At 35.7% G+C, this 22,512-nt stretch overlaps 1 protein-coding gene across 1 annotated transcript in view; it reads right to left on the bottom strand.

Annotated features, from left to right (window-relative positions):
* Window positions 1–6,350: 6,350 nt before the first annotated feature.
* TSPEAR (thrombospondin type laminin G domain and EAR repeats) overlaps window positions 6,351–22,512 on the bottom strand; it is a 69,302-nt gene continuing 53,140 nt past the window's right edge. Inside the window, exons 10-12 of the mRNA XM_072418619.1 lie at window positions 14,142–14,332; window positions 11,148–11,249; window positions 6,351–9,766 (exon numbers count right to left, since the gene is read on the bottom strand). Coding sequence (XP_072274720.1) covers window positions 9,613–9,766; window positions 11,148–11,249; window positions 14,142–14,332 — 447 coding nt within the window. The 3' untranslated portion in view covers window positions 6,351–9,612. The remainder of the gene's footprint in view (window positions 9,767–11,147; window positions 11,250–14,141; window positions 14,333–22,512) is intronic.

The raw sequence follows: 22,512 nt of genomic DNA, 5'->3' as shown, positions 1-22,512 counted from the left end.
ACAGTTTGTCCTCCCTATAAAAAAGATATAACCTAAATGGAAATGCCTGTCCTCTTCCAGCATACAGCGGAGAAATACATTTTCTCTATGTTTGAAAAGCAGAAGTCTAACAGTCTCAATGCGATTTAGAGCTATAGCTCATGGTCTCTGCTGTACAGAGAGCTCTAGATGTGACTCAGCTGAGAGCGTGATGGAAGACGCATAAAGAAAGGTATCCAGGCCTGTCCTAGAGGCCATAAAATAAATACATATAAATTGGATGTATGGAGGATAACCACATGTAACACATTAATAATATACTCTCAGAGGCAGCTTAAATATTTTTTGTGAAATATTAAACTTCATACCTTCAGTTTTACATATGTATATTTGTAGTTTCTAGTGTTTTGGGGTTTTTTTTGCTGTCTGTATCTCATTTAGATGTCTTACCACTTTCCACTCTTACAAGGTTCATACAACTGGCATAGTTTTTCTATAACATTTGTTATTTGCCAGGTTTTGCAGAGCATTATGGGGTTTTAAAATAGAAAATACAGTGGTGACAGATTTCTTTCAGACTTTTGCTTTCTAATTAAAGCTCTGGAGGAAGCCATACAAAGCAGAAAGGGAAAACCTCATCAGCTATGTGTGTAATCTGAGTTTTATTTTTGGGGCTTGTTAAGAATCTATCTGCAGATTCACCACTTATAAATAGACCCCTGCATATTCCCGTAAACAAGTTTCCCTGGAACAGAGGTGTTCCCTGACCACAAAATCCATGTGGCTGCCTATTTTGTCATTGAATTTACACTGGGCAGCACATTTTCTTTAAAAACATATTTCGGTGTGAAGTACAGGAATTAATATTGTTATCTTCCAAAAATGTATCAATCATATGATGGGAAAATATCACAATGAGTCATGCAATGAAAGTGAATTATTATTATGTGACATCTGTACTCTTCAACTATTCTTTATAGTCTTCAAGTTTGACATGATTTCTTTCCAAACACAAAGATATATTATTTACTGGAAAGGCATATTTATTTGAAAGTCAGTTATAAAATCCCCTGCGAAATCAGAGTCATGCACAAAATATTAACATGTTTTAAATGTATTAGACAATGATCCTAACTACTACGCATGTCAATCTTTCTATAGAGTGGCATTTCTTGTATGTATAGCTTGGGGGAAGGGTTAGATTTCCATGACATGTCTTATTGTTAATAATAAATACTATATAGGACTTGTAAATAAGTAGAATATCTGCCCATGTGAACATTTGTTGTAATATGCATCCCATAATTCTTCTACTAGAGAAACAAAAGATTATTGACAATCTATTATACTAATTCTAAAGAGGTAAAACATACATCCCCTAATGTCAATGCTCCTCTTGTTCCTTTTATCTGTGTTTCCATGAAGACTGACTCTGTATAGAATATATTACTGGAATGTGGAAAAGATAGGATAACACTAAGATACTTGTCCTCAACATGAACGATAGCTAATTTTATAGACCACACTTTAGATTGACAACCAGACTAGTCCTAATAAACAGAATTTGTAAGTCCAACAATATATTTCTGGAATCTAATAACTAGCATTGGGTCATTCTATCATGTCATGTCAACAGCATTTAAAGCACAGATGGAAAAGAACACTCAACCAAATATAATGGGCCTGATTTTTTAAGCTCCCCAAGGCTGGAGAAGATATACTTGCAACAGTGAACCTGGAATGAATTTGGTCCAGGATTGAAAACTTTTGCTAATAAATAGCAAATAACTTTAAAAAATTCCATTCTGTGTTTGCTGGCTCACCAAGGTTCACTGATGAAAGTTTATCTTCTCCAGCCTTGGAGAGCTTTTATAAATCAGGCCAATGGGTAGTTCATTCCCCTGGCACATGCTGTAGAATTTGAGGAACCATTACATATAATTTCTGTGTTAATGCACAGTAATAATAACATATATGATGTTCCCTGTTATGAAACAAATAGCTCTATTGGGGGCAAAAATTTAATAATGAATGATAAGCTATGTTGGCAGTTACATTGGACCTGATTTATTAAAGCTTTCCAGGGCTGGAGAGGATACACTTTCATCAATGAAGCTGGGTGATCCAGCAAACCTGGAGTGGATTTCTTCAAAGCCATTTGCTAGAAAATATTTTAAATTCTGGACCAGATCCGTTCCAGGTTTGTTGGATTACCCAGCTTCATTAATGAAAGTGTATCCTCTCCAGCCTTAAAGAGCCTTAATAAATCAGGCCCCTTGATTATATTCAGGGCAGGGTCCTCTCCTCCTCCTCCTGTGTCACTGTCTGTATCTGTCTGTCATTTTTAACCCCTATTTAATGTACAGCCCTGCGTAATATGTTGGTGCTATATAAATCCTGTTTATTATAATTAATAATTTTATCATTTTACTCATTCATATGCTAAATAATCATTAAAGGGTTAAATATGTTTTATCTGTACAAGCAGAATGATTATGATGAATTAGCCATTTACCATGGCAAAATGTCTCCAGCGAAAAGTACTGTAATTACTACCTACTCATGTATGCATGCCACTCCGAAGATGACCGGCAGAGATGTACTGAAGAATGGCCATTTGATGTTTGCTGGTGCACGGTGAGGACTAATAATACTGGTAAGTGGTGGCTTCTGTAATTGCTGCAAAGCTTCTAGAAGGAAGGACACAGCTGGGAAATTAAACAGTAAGTGGCTGATTTCTATAATAAACACCTGACACAGGCAATGCAAAAGGGACTTATTTGTCTGTCAGTACATATTAAATGTTACCACTTTTATTTAGAGAACATTTTAAAGGCTAGCACCTGTGTATGTTGTTAAACTCAGTCTTAACTTCAAAGAAATGTAAATGTGAACAGACTATTTCATGTTCTCCTGCATTCTAATGATTGAAAACTTTAGCAAAAGCAAATGCCTGTGTAACAAGTCCAAGATTGGCTCCAGCACTCTCCGACTCCTGGATTATATACTGTACTATTTCAAAGGCATTGAAGCTGAACCCATAGAGTAAAATGCAGGGGACTTTTGAGGTACACAGTAGTATTAAAAATTACTTCATTCAATTGTACAAAACCACAAAATACAATATATTCAAACAACAAGCTCCACTTCAAGGTCTCTTGTCCTTTTATTTGCAATATTCTAATGTATATACATGTACATATTTTTTAGCACTTAAAATTGCCCCAGATAAAGCATTCACTTTATCTGGACTTATTAAGCAGCAATAGTTCAATGGAAGTCATAAACACAATTTTGAGAAATTCTGCAAAGACAGAGCTGGACAATTCTATAATATATATTTACAGTGATCAGCTCTGATTAGCAGTGTTTATCAGTTATGCATGCTTGCAGTTCATCCATTTATGCCTGGCTTGCTTGGGGGAAATTTTTGATTTGTTATATCCTGGTTAAAACCTGCAACACCTAAACATAGCAGTAAATCCTTTTGACGTTTATAGCAGAGGTGAATTTTGATTGTGAAATTTTGCCACTTGGAGAGGCAAATTACACAGAAATACACTTGGAGAAATTACAACTTGGAGTGGTAACATTACAAGAGTGACAAAAAAGCACCAAATCTAAAAAAAATTAAAATTAATCTAGTTTATATGACCATTAATGAAAATTCAATTTTAGCAGCTAAAGCAACTTCACACAAACCACCAACAACACATTCTGGCATCACATATTTTGGATGTAATTTGGATTAATTTTTTACACTTAGCTTGGCTAATATACAGCAGCAGCACCTTAATCTGATTAATTTCAGCTTCAAAGTTTTTTTTAGGTAGAGCTGGCTGCAACACCTGAATTTTTATTGGATTGATTGATGAAATTGGCGAATACCAAAAAATGTATTAGTAACATTTTTTTAGTCTCTGTTTTCATAGTAACAATGGCCACTGTCTTTACAATTTATTAAACCACAAGCCCGTTATACAGCAAATGTTTTTACTGGGTAAACCCTATGTAAGCTTCAATACAGAGAGAGACAAGGAAGATTTATATTGAAATAAGGAATAGAGTATGATATCTGATAGACAACAGCCATAAATATTATACAATATTGCACAAGGAGAGGAGGGGCAGGGATAGCTAGGTAGTAAATAAAACTATTCTAAGCAATCAAAGCATGAACTACTAGGTTTCATGGATGTATCACTGGTTGGAGATGGCCCAATATATGCTACACCCATCATGTGAAACGTCCTTAAGGGCAAAGAAAAGAAGGGAGGTTTTGTAGACAGCGAAAATAACTATTAAAGCAAATCAGAAATGGATCACTGAAGACTATCGAAAACCCATTAGAAATGTTACTGATAAAAATCTTTTTTTTTTTTTTTTAATACAATTAAGTTATAATTTAATACAATTAATTACAAGTGAAAAAGACCAGTCAGTTTTGGCTAAATGAGGGGACATCAGAGAAGTGTGCTATACCAGGGGTGCAGATGTGCAGCGTTTTGAATGCAGAACGTTTTTACATACATTTTTTAAAAAAGATGCAGTGATGTGCTGTGAAAAATGTCAGCTCCTGTATGTCAGCAACTGCAGGATGTTCTCCGATCATCCCAAGCTAAAAGGTATGATGTAACAAAGCCAAAAGTAAATAATTAGCTATAAATTAATTGTTGTGTACAGATTTTGGTCCTTAAAATGATTTTCGGATGTATAAAACTGCACACAGGCTAGGGACAGATGAAAATGTACCACAAGCTCTGAAATTCAAAATACTTCATCGTAGTTTGGTATAGTGGATGTAAACCCAACCACTAAATTCTCATATGAACTTTAATATATTAATATCTCTTGGAAAGCCTATTTGTATTTTACAAAAGGACCCCAATATAGTATTTCTCAATTCAGAAAAATTACTACCTAAATATGTGTCAATTTAACATTTTAAGCTAAATGTAAAAACAGCAGCTTTATTTTAAAATCAAACCATGATACATATACTAAAAAATATATAAATATACAAACAACCCCCCAAGAGACTGAGGATCAATGTAATAAAAAAAATTGTCTCTGATATTGGCTGACCCCAATAATATCAAGAAGCCAATATTGACAGCCATGAACTATCATTCCATAGATATGCACACTAATGCTCTGATTCTCTTTATTATAATGTAAATATTCATAAATAGGATGTAATCTATACATCCAGCAGTAATGGGGAAATGACTGCAAATTATGTCCCCCATTATCTGCAAAGCATATTCCAGGAGTCTTTACAAATGTCTTTAGAAAAAGAATTCACACCGTGGTTCATGCCAAGATGTGTGAAATTACATTTATTGCCATACGATTTTCCAACATAATAATCATGTTGATGATGTATCACAATATAACTATGAGATCTGTGCCACTGTTCACAGCAATGCAAATAGTAATGAAATGGTTGTATCATATCAGCTATAACAACATTGTAAGCGTATCAGTATTGGTTGTACGCAGAAAGAGAGAAGAATGCTGTGATACAATAATGTTCAATTCTTCTACTTACTAGAATAAATAAGAAAATATTATATTCATGCCACCTAAATTATAGTATATACACATGTCACAACTCAGCATCCATCCACATTTTTTATTGTTCAGCCATCCTTTGCACATGTGCATGTTTCCCATTAATTTTGTGACCCCATTCAATGACTGTACAACTTGGGGTGCTAAACCATTCTCAGATATACTGTATGTCATCCAGGAATACAAAAATTGGTAATCAAGCAAAATCATCTGGCATCACAACATTCAAATTTATATATTAAACATTGATGTCACTGCAAAATCAATACTATGAATGTACTCAGGGAATAGTGTGTGCAGTCCACCCAGTGTCATTGTGCATGTGGCAAGGCATCATTTCCCGGCCTGGCTTTTTTGAAACCCCAAACGTTTCAGCTTCTACTGTTGGTGAACACTGGACATGTGTACCCATTTGTAGCAGTCATCTACACAGACTTGCACAGCCTGCTAACTAATGAAAATTACAGTTTATGAAACATATAAAAGCCTTTTGTTTGGGCAATTTATGTTATGAATGACACTGCTCTGCCTTGTGTTCCAAAATCTCCTACCTTTAAATTACCCACCATATTTCCCTCCCAAAGTACCTGTGCTACGGTAAGTACATCACCCAAGCATATCCCAGTGCTATAAAAAGGTCTGTGAAAAAAAAACTAAATACACATTTTGTTGCCAACTATCTAATGAAACATCATGAATGAATGGGATATTCAACAGACCAAAAATATATTTATTTATTTAAAAAAGAAAACAAATGCAAGTTTAGTGATTCATATAAAATTTTATTGTTAAATATCTATAAAATCTAGGAATTCCGACTATATTTTGTAAAAATCAGTAAATAAATATATTGATGATTATATTAAAGACATTACTCTTATCAAATGTCTACTGATTTATATATTATAAATAGCATACTTAGATTTCTATATATAACACACATAACTGACAATATAATGGGCTCCAGCAAGCTCATATATGACAAAAGACATGGTTCATTCATATGTGGCTATCTACTTGTACATTGGTGATAATCTTCTATAATCAATTTAGTCTTATGAGAAAAGCACACATTTCTGATGATAGAATGAACGGGGGATTCCCAACATTGACACCTAGGAGGTTGGCTGTCATTTTAGATTAGATTCATTTTAGACCTAACTACAGTCAAAACCCTTTTTTAATGCTGGAGTTTAGCAATGCATCTCTGTTTTTTTTTAAATATGTATAAGTATTCTTTTATGAAAGTGTCCTTGGTCCAGTTTCATAACATAGAGGGTCCCGAATATTACAGTAAATGTTGCCAATGTTACATTATGGTGCTGCGTAATGAGGCACACACAGACCCATGCTGGTCCATGACAGCCTGAGATAACAAGAAAATGGGTTAAATCATGCTTGCTCATAAGGTAAAAACAATAAAACTATATAAGGATTCCGAAGCTTCATCACAACAATAAAAATGTTTGTTTTTATTGCTGCTATATCTCTATTGGGGGCAGGAGGGGTATTCCTGTTCTACCCGACACTTGTCAAATAGACTGAAAGAGGGAATTATTTTTTACATAAAAATGTTTTGGGTACAACTAAGCTTCAGATGTACTCTGTCACTATTTTAAAACATGGAAACACATTTGTTTATTTTTAACATCTGGCACACTTACAGATAAGTCAGATGTCCAGCATTGTGCATCCTTCTGCTGTGTCCTATAGTGACAAAAGCCACAGTGCAGGGATAAAATGTATCACACGTTTAATCTTTTAATGCCAGTGATAAATTATAGTCATAAAATGGATTGCTTTTTTTACTAATTGTAATGAGAAGCTTGGCAAGCTATGTAGTTCTCTGTATGAAGAACAGGTATACTAAGGGCTGTATACACACCTAAATAATGTTATCCTTGGAAATAATGGAACCCTTGCATTTTATTATTTGTCCTTCCAGTTTACCTAAAGCACAATAAATTAAATGAATTTAGCAGGTTTGTGAGCGACCATGATAAAAGAAAACAATATACTTCTAAATAAATAGATTAACATGCAGCTTGAACATAATGTTTACCCTTGTATAAATATGCATACTTATTTAGCACCACTGGGTATTACACCATTTAAATAATTTTCCAGATGAGACATGGTTGGAAGCTAAAACTTGGCCTACAGTAACAGAACAGAAAACACAATATAGGGAGGTATAATCCTAATATACAGAAAAACAGTATATGCATCAAAAATTGTTATTTTAATTATGTCATCATCATGTCAGTTATGTCTAAGTTACTTTAACTATGTCATAAAGTGAACCTGTGCCATGAGCAAGCAGTACTAGCCTCATTCACCTCCGTATCATTCACCTCCGTATCTATAAACATAGGGGAGAAACATATTTTCAAAGTTTACTGAAATCATAATTTTCTTTCTATTGCAAATGAAGACTGCCAGTCCTGTAATGTAAATAACCAGCCATGTATTGTTGTAAATAGTTTAATAGTTTAAACTATTTTTATGCTTGTTAGGAATACGTACATATGTCTATAGTCAGGGCACAGGAGCACTTCAAGACTGTACACATTAAACTTTAATAGCTTATTTTTACTGTAATTATAGAATTTGTAAAATAAAATGTACACATTTCAAAATGTTGCACCACACAATAGTCAGGCACACATATTTAAATGATTAAGGCTCTGTACACACATCAAATCAACCTTTCATCTCTGGCAGAAATCTGACATGTGTACAGCACTCCCTCAATGTCGTGTATCAATCACCACAGTGATCTGACAAATGACCGATAGAGATTGACAGCTGTTCATGTCTCCATAGAATGATAGAGCACTGTGTGATTTTTTTGTGATATAGATCTGCTGAGCTATAACATGCTGGAGAAACGACCTAAACAAATATAGTTTTCTTCTTTTTTATTATTTCACATGGAATATTTATTAGAACCATGGGCACCAGATAAACAAAACACGGTCCTTATTTATTGCCTTCATAAATCTGCATCATGTTATATGGTCAGAAAAGTGATTTGGAAAGCCTAGGGATGCCCGCCAATATCTGCAACTTCATATTCTGCAGCTTTATGAGCTGCTCATCAAAGTGGAGGGCTAAAAGATTTGTATGGATGTGGAGGGGAAGGTTTCATACTACCTTATGTTATGCCTATTTAAAATAGTCTGATATTCAGGTAGAGAAGCCATTAATGATAATTGTTATGTGAAGAAACCACTAACTGCCAGAAAATTAGACGTGCTTGCAGTTTTATTTGATTGCCTATATTGCTGTGTAAAGTTTAATTTATTAATGGAAGACAATAGATAAGCTCAGTATATATGACAAGGGTATAAATAAAATCACTTTTTCTATTTCTGCGTATGCCCTCACATCCAACAATAAACCTTGCTTTGTCCCATCAAAAAATACAGATAATGTTATATTTTAACTACCAAACACCCAAGGGTATTGACGTGAATTGGCATTGAACAGTGATTAAAGGTAATAACTTACTATCTAAAGCAAGGTTTCTTAAAAAAGGTTCTGTGGAATCACAGGGTTCCTCCAAAGGTTATTGGAGGTTCCTTAAACCATGAGCAGTTTGTACCCCTCAGGCCAGTTTAGGTGACACAAATGATATGCTTGGCTATCTGTAAGGGTTATTTTCTTCCATTGACCAGCAATATAAGAGACATTCTTCTCACTGACCACCAAACTAATATACCGTGAGCTGCCGATATTATAATTATAGTACGGGTTCCCTGAGGACCTGAAAGTTATTTCAAGGGTTCCCTCATGCTAAAAAGAAGCACTGATGTAAGTTCTTTGACATTGCACTGTTACCACCCATACAGAAGCTAATATATGTGCTGATCTTACAACAGGCACACTATCCTTATCCAAAGTTTCATCCCAGACTGCTCATGCTACTACATGGCACAGTGTAAGGTCTCTGCAGTTTATAGAGACCTCAATTTATTCTTTGATCAAGGCTACAACAAAATGACCTTTGCACTTTTGAACACATTGTCTTTCTAATGAATCATGCATTTTGGGTAGTTAGAGAGTTTTCAGTTTTAGAACTCTTGATGTAGGTTCTTTGGCACTGGAATACATGATGTAGGAGCCATTGCTCGTCTTGAATGCTTCCCAGTCCCGACAACCATACGTAGGTAAGTAATGGACAGCTACAAAACCTTCATAGCCCTGCCACCTGTAAGATGAAAAAGTTTTTTTGGTAAATTGCAATAATTCTTGTGGTTTTGTTCAATTAATACTTTCATGTCAGACTCCATAGTCATGAAGTAATTACTTGCTTTGCAGAGGATATGTTAAAGTTTCTAGCTCTCTTATGGGGGTTTATGAATATATTCTTAAAGTATTTGTGAAATTGTGAGCAGAGAAAATGTATCACCGTATCCAACCTAAATGATGTATTATCATGGAGAGTAGGTCATAAAATAACAGACAGCCCAATTTATTTTTCATCTTACCACACCAACATTAGATGCTCTAAAATTATTGGATTTATACATGTACATATTTAATTTTTACCACCAGTATAGTAATATTAGTAACATTTTGTTCAAAAATTGAGGGTTTAATCTTGTTATATATAGCAATGTATCAAACAAATACATTATTATATTCATCAGTGTATGTCAATAAGGTCTAAAAAAATAAATCACATAATAAAATAAATAAGTCACATAAATACTGTTACAGCAAATACAACATCAATTTAACTCAAAATTCAAAATTAAGTCAAACACTCTAATATTTCATTTGGGCCACATTTAGCTTCGATTACATTTACTATAGTATTGCATCAATTAGCTTTGTGCTATGTCAAATTTCAATGTCAATTTATTTCCATCAAGAGTTGAATTCATTTTTTGCCAAGATATTAATGATGGGAAAGTTGGACCCATGTGTAAAGTATTCTGCAGCACATCCCAAAGTTGGAGCCATGTGTAAAGTATTCTGCAGCACATCCCATAGATGCTCACTTAAGGTAAATCTGGACTAGATGGTAGCCAATTCAAAGTTTAAGCCTGATGAATCCAGCCATTGCCATCTTGTATATGCCTGTGCCATCAGGGAAAAAACGTTGATGAAAAAACCTGGTCATTAAGTATATTCAGGTAGTCATCTGACCTCATTTTTGGGTACTTAGCGTTCCTGAAGTTAGAGCCGATCAGCTGAAGCAACCCCAGATAGGAAAATTGCCTTCCAAAGGCTTCGGAATTGTGTGGCCTATTGGTATGTGACTGTTTGGACAGACTGGCATCACACTGTATAGCTTTTTATTACATTTAGGAAACTATCAAGTATTTTGGAGGCAACTTAAAGCTAAATATATAGTACAATAAATCGACATGGTTGGCTTTGAACTCTGCCTCAGACTAAGCTGTGATTTTGTTTCCGTGTTAGTAAAAGCCTTACATATTTATTTGTGAATTGTAAAACTTCTGCTTTATAAACCAACATGCGTATCAGGATTTGTGATCCTTTAATTGGATTTATTCGCATTTCTATATCATATGGTATAGAAAACTGCATAAAAAAACTGTGTAATTAGGTAGGAGATTTACCTGTAAATAACACTGTTCACAGAAAATGAATTGCCATCATAAGAATTTGCCACAATCAGAAAATAGTCTTCTCCAACTGTAAAGAACTCCCAGTCAACAGCACTGTAAAAAAGAACTACATTTACCAGCTTGATTAAGAGTACTCATAATACAGATATGGCATATAGACAATTTTATTCACTTTTCCTATACCCACAAGACAAAATGCATTTTAGATTTGCAGTTCAGCAGACACTAAAGGGATACATTTATAAAAAGTTTGTTGCCCCTTCTTCAATAAAACACCTGCCTGATCACAATTTTTGTTTTTTGTCCGCTTTAATACCTGCCATAGACATTTGATTTAACCAAATGAATCTTACATTTGCCATAGAAAAGCCAGGTACATAAGAATGTTATTTTGCACAGAAAAAGATACATTCCTGTTATTTATACCTCTTTTGTGAATATTGCATAATCCACAAATTGTTTAAAATTACCCCTATAAGTGTATGTCTTATGTTACTAACCAACATATTTTATTTTATTATGAGGTATAAAATCAGGTATTCAAAGTGTCTGACAGCAGCAGATGGTGCATTGTTCAGCACCTCTCAGTCTTTGATGAGTTAATTAATCAGTGTACAATTGCACAGTTCATTGTGTACAAGGATAAATTATGCTGTTTTAGTTGAGTTCTGGGAGGTAGTGGAGAGGCTGATTGCAACCACGCTCTGGAAGACGTCTATCACGGAGCAAGGATCAAGTTTTACTGTCATGGTCAGATAAAAATCCTTCCCATAAAGATGTTACATGCCTGAGGAAAACAAATTAGCCGGTTCATGCTGCTTAAAAGAATGTTTTTCACCTTAGAAATCCTCATAGATAATCGGTTACCCATCCAAGACAGCTCATTCACATTACAATTTATAGCAATGAAGAAGCGTCTGCAATCCTTGGATTAAGGATGATCAATGCCTATATACTTCATAATCTCCAATAAATATTGTTATATAATGCCCAGCTTAGAAATAGCCTGGATAATGGAAAGAATGCAATGAACATTGTCAGGGTGCAAAATAGCAGAGTTAGATAAAATTTTAACCTATTGTGATAAAGTAAGAATATTCCTAATTATCAAGGAAAATCCTAATAACAACAAAAAACTTTACAAATAAAAAGATACATATTGTATGGATCACCAGCCATCTGGATCATTGTTCTTCAACCAGGGTTCCTCCAGTGGCTGCATTCATTGATCAGCTCAGTATGCAATCCCCGGCAATAGAGGTTAAATGGGGACAAGTCTCTCCATTCAAAACCTCCAGTGCTCCAAAGCTTTCCTCAACCAATCAGAGAGCACTAGAGGTTTTGAATGGCGAGACTTGTCTCCATTTAACCTCTATTGCCGGGGATCGCACACAGGATTCCCAGGGCTGCACGAACGAATGCGATCCCGAGGCACTAGAGGTTAATTAACTTCTAGTGCCCGGGGATCGCAGACAATAAGTTCCTGGAACTTGTGATGGGTCCGCGAAATTGGTTTGCCAAAATTTCGTGGACCCGTCGGAAGTTCGAGGAAATTTTCGCGAGAATATCAGAGGCATTCTCGCTCATCCCTAATTTTAGTAAGGTTTCCCTGGGGACCTGAAGGTTATATCAAGGGTTTCCCCATGCTAATATGGTTGAGAAAGGCTAATTCAGATTCGAGCACACTCATAGATGTATATAGAGTTACAAACATTTCTTGGAAAAAATTAGTGACCATAAACAAGTTTTTTTTCCGATTAAAATAGTGTCAATAAACCCTATTTTTACTGGCCAGGTTGCAAGCCCTGTTATATGTGATGGCATATGTGCATCCTACTATGTGACAATATCAGAAGCTATATCCCATGTGGCAACTACTAACCAATGGTTAATAAAGAGAGCATAGTGAGGTGATGTCAGGACTAATCACATTAGGTACCAAGGACATCTTTTCATCACTTAAACAAAATCTGCTCATCTCCTTTTTGGGGCCACATTAAGATTCTGAACTAAAGTTTTATTTGTTAAAAATGTCCCTCAGGCTGTAATACTCACCAATTTAGTGCTATTTTTTATAGTATCTCTTCTTCTCCGCAAAATGTTATCTGTTTTCCACGCTGAATCACTCAGGCTGGATAACTAAGTACATTCTTCACAGCCTCTCCATCAAAAGTGGCATCACCAGGTGCCCCTCATTTAGACTATACTGGTTAACTTACATCACTGCCATTCTGTGCATCAGTGAGAATTACTTAGCTCCAAAAAGAAGCAAAAAAAGCCGATTGTAAGTGCACTTTGTATAAAACAAGGATGCAAAGTGTTTGTATGGTTCTACTTCCACTTTTAATGTGGTCAGGAAGTACACAACAATTATTAGGACGGGCAGGATCACTAGGTATTGGTATTGGTAATGGGGATTCAACTTCTTTCATTAAGAAAAATAACAAGTATGTTAAATCTGAGGGACAGTTCCAAGTAATTCCAAACTTCACAAAGGTTTACATTGCATACGATTATTCTCAACAACATTATTAGATGACTGAGCTACTAAAAATGACATTTGACCCATGATAGAATTTTGTAGTGTAGTTTGTCTTGTCAGATAAATTAGACTAAACAGCAGGCGCATGGAACAGCTTTATCTGTTTATACCTGGAATCCCTTATAATAAATGTAACTTTTCCTTGTTACTTCTTTGTGTATGTAACTTATGGTTGAGGGGCCCAGACTCCATCATTACATCACATGGACCTTTAGCTGTACTGTGACACAATCAGCCTGCTTACCTGATCAGGATAATGCAAAAGAGATTTTTTAATAATCTTCTCTTCAGGAGATGCTCTGATCTGATACAATACAGTGATTATGAGAACATTAGCTAAAATATATTTTCAGGTATCATAGGAAAGTAATGCAGAGATGTCTCCATACTAGCAAAGTTTTGATGCCGCTGGGTACAATAGCAGGTACATAATTGAGCATTACCTGTAGGTGAGAACATCCTGGAACTTTACAAACTGCTGTGCAGTGATATTCAGCTCGTATATGACAGAATTGATGGCGTATTCCTCTGGTTTTTGAGTCTTTATTCCTACAGTGTAATTGTGGCTGTTGGCTACAGCCAGGAAGAAACGGTCTTGTATTCTGAAAAACTCCCAATCAGAAGCTCCAAATGTCTGAAAGATAATAATGAATGTGTTAAAAGGCATTTTTTTACTTCTGATTTACCAGAAGGTGAGTTTAGTAATAAAAATGACATGGATTACACTACCACTACTGGTATTTATTATGTTTTTAGTATACATAGTAGCATTGCATCAGTAACCATGGGTATTGGGCCTACAAATCACTTGTCTGTAATCCTGTAATGTGCTAAATTATTACATAATTCCTTCCATTCCTTAACTGCCTTACTCTGGACCTCTTTCTTCTACTCTTCTATGGTGGCCTCCTGCAGTACAATAAAAATTTGGTGTCAGGCTGCCAGTGCTTACACAGTAATGTCCCATAGAGCCAAAATATAGGGGGGGGGGGGTTCAAAATATAGGAAGACAAGCGTCCACCAGTAACCAGACATTAATGGAATGCCGCGTTAGGTTTTTAATGGTCAGAATAGAGGCAACGCATAAGACCAGCAACATTGGAGGGGGTAGGTAAGCACTCGGAGGATTATGTTCAGAACAGAAGAAGCAGCTAGCAGTATTTCCATTAACATGGAGAAATATGAATAAACAAGCACAGGTTAGGCCAAAACTTGCAACACTAATGTCCCTGATTTGAATCCTAGCCAGGATATGCTTGATCTTGATAGAATTTGTGTGTCCTCCCCATGTAATCCATTCTATTACATCCCAGTAACATACATATTGGTAGGCTAATTGGTATCCTTCCAAACATGCCTTACACTATGATATATGATTGTTGCTGAAGTTACCAGTGGGGATGGTAGGACATTTAAAAGATAACTCTAAGGGCCCTTTCACACTCACGGTGGAAAACCATGTTGTTGGCAGCTGGCAGGCTAAATAGAGGCAAACACAACTCAGGTAACACAACTCAGGTAACACAACCCAGGTAACCACCCTTGCATGTGACTGCAGCCACAAATCTTCGAACAGCAACCCCATGGCCAAAAGGTGCTTTTGGGAACCAATGCTGTCATCTGCCACAGTTGTGTGCAAAAGTTGTTCACAATGACAGAAGTTGGGACTGTGGTTGAGCTCAAGGCAGAATGGGTCTGAAAATGGCCCTTAAAGGTACACTTACAATGTAATAATCTGTGAATCACTGACTTGCAACACACACCTATCTATGAATATACTATATATCCACTACTTGTTCTGGGTTGCTGAAGCAATAAGGAAAGCATGCGAGCCTGTCAACTATCATTTGTAGATAGGAAAGTCACAAACTGCAGCCTCCATGTATCTTCCAGGAAAGATATCCTTTAACATCAGAGTAAATAATTTACTTATTCAAAGTCATTTGGTTAATCAGCAGGTCCTGGAAACTGACATAGAAAGATTTGTGGCAATGGGCAGGAGGCAAGAACTGGCCAGTTACTGGAACAATGTATGTTAATGATGTTACAAAAAAACAACAATAATATTATTTTCCAGCAGCTGCTAAAAAAAACAGGTAAAGTAAGACAACTTCCTGCATGAGTCATAGTAAATTCACCATGAGAGTTACTGATGGCTAAATTATGTGCTTTCAATATATTTTATGGATCGGTAGATGATTTCCAAGGGACAGAACTATAGTTACTGCAACCCAAGTGGTTTGTCCCTTATTATACCCTAAAATAAACGGTTATAGAAATGAAAGTGAGGGGCATGTCCGGCTATTTGAAAGCTGTTTATTATAATGTAGTAAAGGGACTAGTTGTTGGATTGTAACACATACACCCTAAATGACCTCTGCTTTCTCAGCTCTCCAGTCTGTTGTCACTGCAGACATGCTGAACACGGCCTATATTGTTTTTTTTTGTTGTTGTTTAATACCTTGTTTTTTAATATATTGTTTAATACCTTGCTACTGAGCCAATTACATCTAGTACCTATTTCTTGATATGAATACAACGTCTACTGCTGAGCTACATTGTGAGATCCCATAGTCTACATCTAGTGAATAAGCAATGTAGATGTTTCAACCAATCAGAAACTGTAGAAAGTTTTTTTGGTATCAGAAAAACAGACCCTGGCTGATCCCATATCATTGTAAATTGTGCATTGGGTCCGACTGATTAAAGATCTGCAAGACTGGGGAAGATAGACTATCATAGGAGAAACAAGGAATCGATTTTATACAAATCAGTTGCTATAAACTGGCAAATGTTTTCAATCCTGGACCTGATTTTTTCCAGGTTTGCCAGATTACCTAGGTTCTCCCATGATGTTTTTTCTTCTTCAGTCTTGGAGAGCTTCAATAAATTAAGCCCACTGAAAGAAAGTTGTAAAACTTGGTCACACATAAACGTTATTACTTACATTAAGCTGATCTCTCATGTGTATTCCAAACAGAGACTTTATCATCAGACTATTCATTTTAAAAAAAGTGCAATAAGATTATATGTGCATTTTGCATATTTTATATAAGTGTAAATGCCTCCATTTGTGATAGAATCCAAAAACCTTAACACTGCTGCTGAGAGTTACCATCTTGGATGTTATCTTAACAGCAGATTTAGAACTTTCACTCAAGATATACTCAATACTTTTTACCCCTGAGCTACCTTATAATATAACAAAACTTCAGGTGCCAGGGAAGCCCTGCTATAATGAATGGGAAAAGAGAGTTGCATTGGTGGGCAGTGGATAGAATGCCCCAATATATTATTGATCAGAATGCCATTACTACAGACAGCTAAACAGGTCCTATGTTTCATGTAGCTGGCTTTGCCAGTGGTAGTGTTGTCCTCAGAACTATGCAGGAACCAACTTGTGTCAATCAGCCACAGCTCTAGGAACCCCCTGCTAAATTCTGGAGGAACCCTAGGACCCCTGGATGAGAATGGCTGCTTTCTATTATAAAGAGTCTAAAATATTCCTCTTTGTTCCACTATCAGCTTCAACATAAAAGGTTATGTTGGTCAGATCCTCACAGATACAAGAGATTCCAGCGGTTTCAAGATGATGTCCCAATAATGAGCGAGCCTGGACTGCAGTAGTGGATCACTGCTCTCCTATCCCAATCCCAAAGAGGATGCAATTGATGTGACTTGAGTCAGAAGAAAACCTTGATGCAGGGGTTTTAAAAAAAAAGTAACCGTGTGGGAGTAAAGTGAGGAAAATATGTATTTGTCATATACCTGTAGTCTATAAAATGTTACCTGTAAAGTTTTATCCTGGAAACAAAAATTCATAATTGTAACAATGCTTCTAACAATATAAACCAAACAGAAGATGCCATTTATACAAAGCACAATGCACACAGCCAGTACAACATGCAAACTCCTACAATAGTTAATGGAATGGTGTTATCATTTTGCCCTTATGCCATTCATTTAATTGCAAATCCACCAGCTGTTTTTTCTAATTAATTTTAGAGGTGGGTATTAATCTATTTATGAAGGATTTGTGAATATAATTCACACTGCAAACTAATACCAATCGAGTAAATGCATGGTGAAAGGCAGACAAAAACTATACTAGTAAAAATGTCATCATATTTAGAAAAAAGTCTAAGGAATTAGCTAAAATACTTGTATAACACATTTATGTAGAATTATTGTTATGCACACCTTCAGTTGAGCAGATGACTGTATTATATATATGTTCCTACACTTAAATGGCTGGTATGTCTAACAAAGTACAACTTAGAGACTCCTTTAGTAGTTGTTAAAAATGAATTCCATTCTAATGTAAAAGTTTAGTGTTGGATGGAACCTAGATTATGCATACATCAGTGCTTTTCTTGTCTGCAGGGATCCAACACCACAAATTCCTATAAGCACGGTTGTCCATCTGGATAGCGGTCAACACAATTAGGCTGACCCTGACTCCATTCTATTTATCTTGCTCTATTGCAAGCAGGCACAGCTGGCAACTCAGTTCAGGAGCAGTGCAGCTTTGTTGCCACGCCATCATGGAATCAGTATTAGGTGGATATTATTTAGCAAGCTCAACAAATAATTTGTGGGACTTTTTAGAATGAAAAGAAAAGCATTACTGTTAAGTTAGTTCTAAAATACATACTGCAACACATATTTTCTTTATTAAGAGTTATTATTTCTTCTTTAAGCTGATAAGTTTTGCATTTATTTTAAAACAGAACGTTAAGCCTTTTTAGATATAATGATAAACTCTACAATATCATCCACCATGGCTTTGAGTAGATTGGTTAAAAAACCATTATCTGGCTGGTATCTCCACATGTTGCAGCCACAGGTGGAAATTAAAGCTTCAGCAAAGCCTGCTATAGTTGTTTTTGAATATTTTTTAAGGTGATCTTTCTTTTTTTTTGTTTTGTTTTACAAATCTAGCAGTCCATGCAAGTTTGAGATTGGTGAATTCATTTATTTAAAACATGTAAAAAGTTAAAAATACTAAATAGTTTTCCCTGCCAATTTAGGAAGCTTACTGATTCTCCGAGATTGACTGTCAGTTCTAATAAATGCCATTTTGAATCCCTTCTACACCCAGACCCTAACTTGTGTCCCAACTGCACTGTTTTGTTTTTTGGAGCCAAACCCACTGCCATTTCCTAATCAGATTAATCAGAGATTGATATCATTAATAAAGTGAACGCACAATTGTAGGTACAAAATGAAAGAACTTTTACAGAACTACATTCTGCTGCTTGCACCCTCACACTTTCATGTCTGGGTGTGCAGTCTCAACATTGAGCACAGAATCAGACCCCACTATATGGTTTCTTGTTGCAAAAATAAAGAGACAAGCAAGCCCTGGCATTTCCAATTATTGTGAAGTGAACCTGGTGTCATTTTTTGCAGAAGCAGCCAGCACTGCAGGAACCTCCTGGACATGGTTATGGATTTCTAATTCTGCCTGGGTTCATTTTTCAAACAGTTTCAAAAACTTGTTCATAGTTCACCAACTTTACTGCAAATCCTGCAAAGATTTATGTGGAGCAAATCTTGTTATATAACCCTGGGCCCTTTGTAGGGCTAATAGGCATTGTCAAACAAATGTCATAGAAAGCCTGGTACCGCCTTGGGAGACATCTAATGACAAATAAAAAACAAAATATAAAATTATAACTAAAAGAAACAAAATCTATCACTGCGCAAAACTGTCAGCTCTTACTCTACACACTGATGGCTGGAAACTCGATTCCTATATATATTAGTTCTTAGGACTCTTAGATGACCATAAGCAAAGGGTTTGCACTACATTATAGGTTTTTCCAAGTTTCTGGCAGCTAACCTGCAGTGTTTATCATTGTGAACCCATGGTGGTGCTAAAATCAAACCCAATCCCTAACAGGGAATCAATAATATGTTTACAAACCTTCTAAAAGCAATGAGTAATATTTTATGAAGCCATTAGGAAACCAGTGACAATTTCTGGCTATTTAGCTTTCTTACACCTGCAAATCCCAGCATCTGGGTGCTACAAGTCCAGGGACTAGTACAAAAACCACTAGGGAGGCTAGTGATACTAGCCAAACTTTAAACTACTGTATTTGATATTTTCTGTTCTGTTATTAGTAAAACAAACTACTTGTTGGCTAAAAATAAATCCATGTTATACTAACAGAATTATTCTAGACAGAGCCGGAGCTGTCAATCACTTTGGTAAATCCTGATGATTGAGTAAGCGTTTTTTTGAAGGATTCCTTTTGCTAAATGAATTTATAATGGATTCTTGTGTCCATCTCTGCAGACTTCTCTTAGATCACATCAAGTCACATCATAATGATATGCAAATGTGTTGTATCTTCAGGATGCAAAATGAGTTTCATCTAACTGCACTCTTTTTCACTGTCTCTTTAAAGAGATGATCTGGAAAGTTTACAACTTGGTTAGAAATGAGCCTTCACAAGTAAATGAATATGTAACCGGGAAGGCTCACTGCACCAATAACCTCACTGACAGCCAATCAATAGCTTGAGCTGTGCAAAAAGCAGGATATATAGAGCGCAGGATGTTCTACATTTCATAAACCCATCTAGAAAATTCACGCCCTCCTAACTCATGCACAACACGCACATACAGCTCCATAATAAGCAGCATCAATGCCAGCTATGGTAATTTTCTAATTACACAACCATAAAAATCATAGATTTTAGTTTTAAAATTAAAGAATGTAGATGTCCTATTTTTTAGTACTGTATGTGTTCAGTCTAGCTCATAATTGAGACGGAAAGAGATTATAATTTTATTTGCATGTTAAAGCAGAATCCAACATTTCAGAACAATATAAGCTTATGTAGGGTATATTGGAAAGGAATGAGCAATGAAAAGTAAGGCCTGGGTAGATCACTGATGTTTATCCTTTTTTCACCTTTTGTCTGGTATCAAAACCTTCAATTATTTTAAACCTTACATGAACTACCACCTTCTGAGACATTCCGCTATTTCCAACTACACCATTATATTTCCATTCTCTTGAAACAAAGCACTTTGCTTATCTCGACAGACTTTGAAAACAGATGCTGTTCAGACCCTCACACACCTGGTTCTACATCTTATATATTCTTCTATTAGAGTTTCACAAACTGTTTTTAAAACCAGTTATATGCTGGTATATAAGGTTATATAAAAGGTTACCAGCTAATATTATTAAAAATGCTGTTCTGCATCAATTCTAGTCTACACGAGGACCCTAATAAATGACTTATTAACCTTTTATTGTCCATTATTACATTTATATATTACCAATACGTTACACAGCACTTTACAAAGTCCATAGACGTGTCACTAGCTGTTCCTCGAAGAGGCTCACAATCTAATGTTCCTACCATAGTCATATGTCATTACCACAGTCTAAGATCTATTAAGGGGGGAAGCCAACTAACCTAACTGCATGTTTTTGGAAAGTGGGAGGAAACCGGAGTACCCAAGGAAACCCATGCAAACATGAGGAGAACCTGCAAACTCCATGCACCTTTTAATCCCAGATGCCTCTTGCAATATGAATAAACTTTTCTCTTTCACCTTCTTTGCAACCAGAAGAAGCTTGAAAATCTCCCTTCCTAAACTTTACAGAATTCAAGAATAGTGTAATTTGCATCATGATAAAAAGGACTTACCTTTATAGAGACACTTACGGCCTATGTATACCCAGCCAAGCATTATATATTCAGATCTTCTATCTCTTTGATCACTCATCACTCCTACTATTTGGGACCAAATATTTAGCAAAACACAATGCCTATTTCCTGCCCTGTCCTCTCTCTTTTTGCCCTTTCCCCTTCCCTCCCTCCTCCTCCAATATTCCCCCGTATTATTATGTCTTTTTTTCTCCTCTAGTTTTCTACTTTCCCTTACAAATTCCCTCCATCCTTAACCATGGAGCCTTATAACATTCATACCTTTAAGATTCTCCAATCCTTCACTCTTCTTTTATACCTTTCTTTAACACAACCTGTTTCCTGTATTTTAGTATTCACTATATGTCTCATTAAATGAATTTTGTTACCAGTTTCTCACCCTTTAACCACCTCTGGTTGACAGACTATTTTTATGTTTATCTGTATAGTAAAATGTATTTTACACTGTCAGAAAAGGAATAATGTGTAGCTTTAATATCTCTGTTAAAACTTACCACTTTGTATAGCTTAAATGTCAAATAATGTAGGTCTTGTTAATGCTTAAGGTTTACCTTAACCTCAATGACCACTCTACAGACAGAATTTTTTGAGGCATGCCTGTTCTAATACACCACCAGCAACAACTCCAATCGATCGGATTGATCCATATATATAACCTGTGTACACTAACGTCCAGTCTTGGTAATGACCAATCTATGTCAACTGTAGCTTTCTTTTCTGTTATTAGCTAGCAGGAGTTGAACATTATAGTATTCTTCTGTAGCAGCTCATTCTTCTGTTGATTCAAAAAATCCATTTACATATTTCCACTGCAAAAATCAGTTATCTAAAAGTTGTGCACTTTATGTCACCTTATGGCCATTCTCATCTGATTCCTTTAACTAATAGACAATGTCGGCCTCCAGTGTATTTTTGTTTTTTCAACAATAAAATAAATTTTATTTATGTCATGTCATTATTAAGAAGCTTGTAAATTGTTGGTTGGCAGAATTTTGTCACGGTCGCCTATATGTATTGAGGTTTGGTCTTTGAAGGGGTCGCTCTTAGACATTCCGATCCCTGGTTTTAAAACCAATCTAGTGTAGTTTTGGCACTGTGTTTGGGATCTCTATAGAATATG

The sequence above is a fragment of the Pyxicephalus adspersus genome, chromosome 7 (genome assembly GCF_032062135.1).
Source record: "Pyxicephalus adspersus chromosome 7, UCB_Pads_2.0, whole genome shotgun sequence".
In the NCBI taxonomy this organism is placed as follows: domain Eukaryota; kingdom Metazoa; phylum Chordata; class Amphibia; order Anura; family Pyxicephalidae; genus Pyxicephalus; species Pyxicephalus adspersus.
The sequence above is the reverse complement of the archived record's forward strand: the minus strand, read 5'-3'. Positions and strand labels throughout refer to the sequence as shown.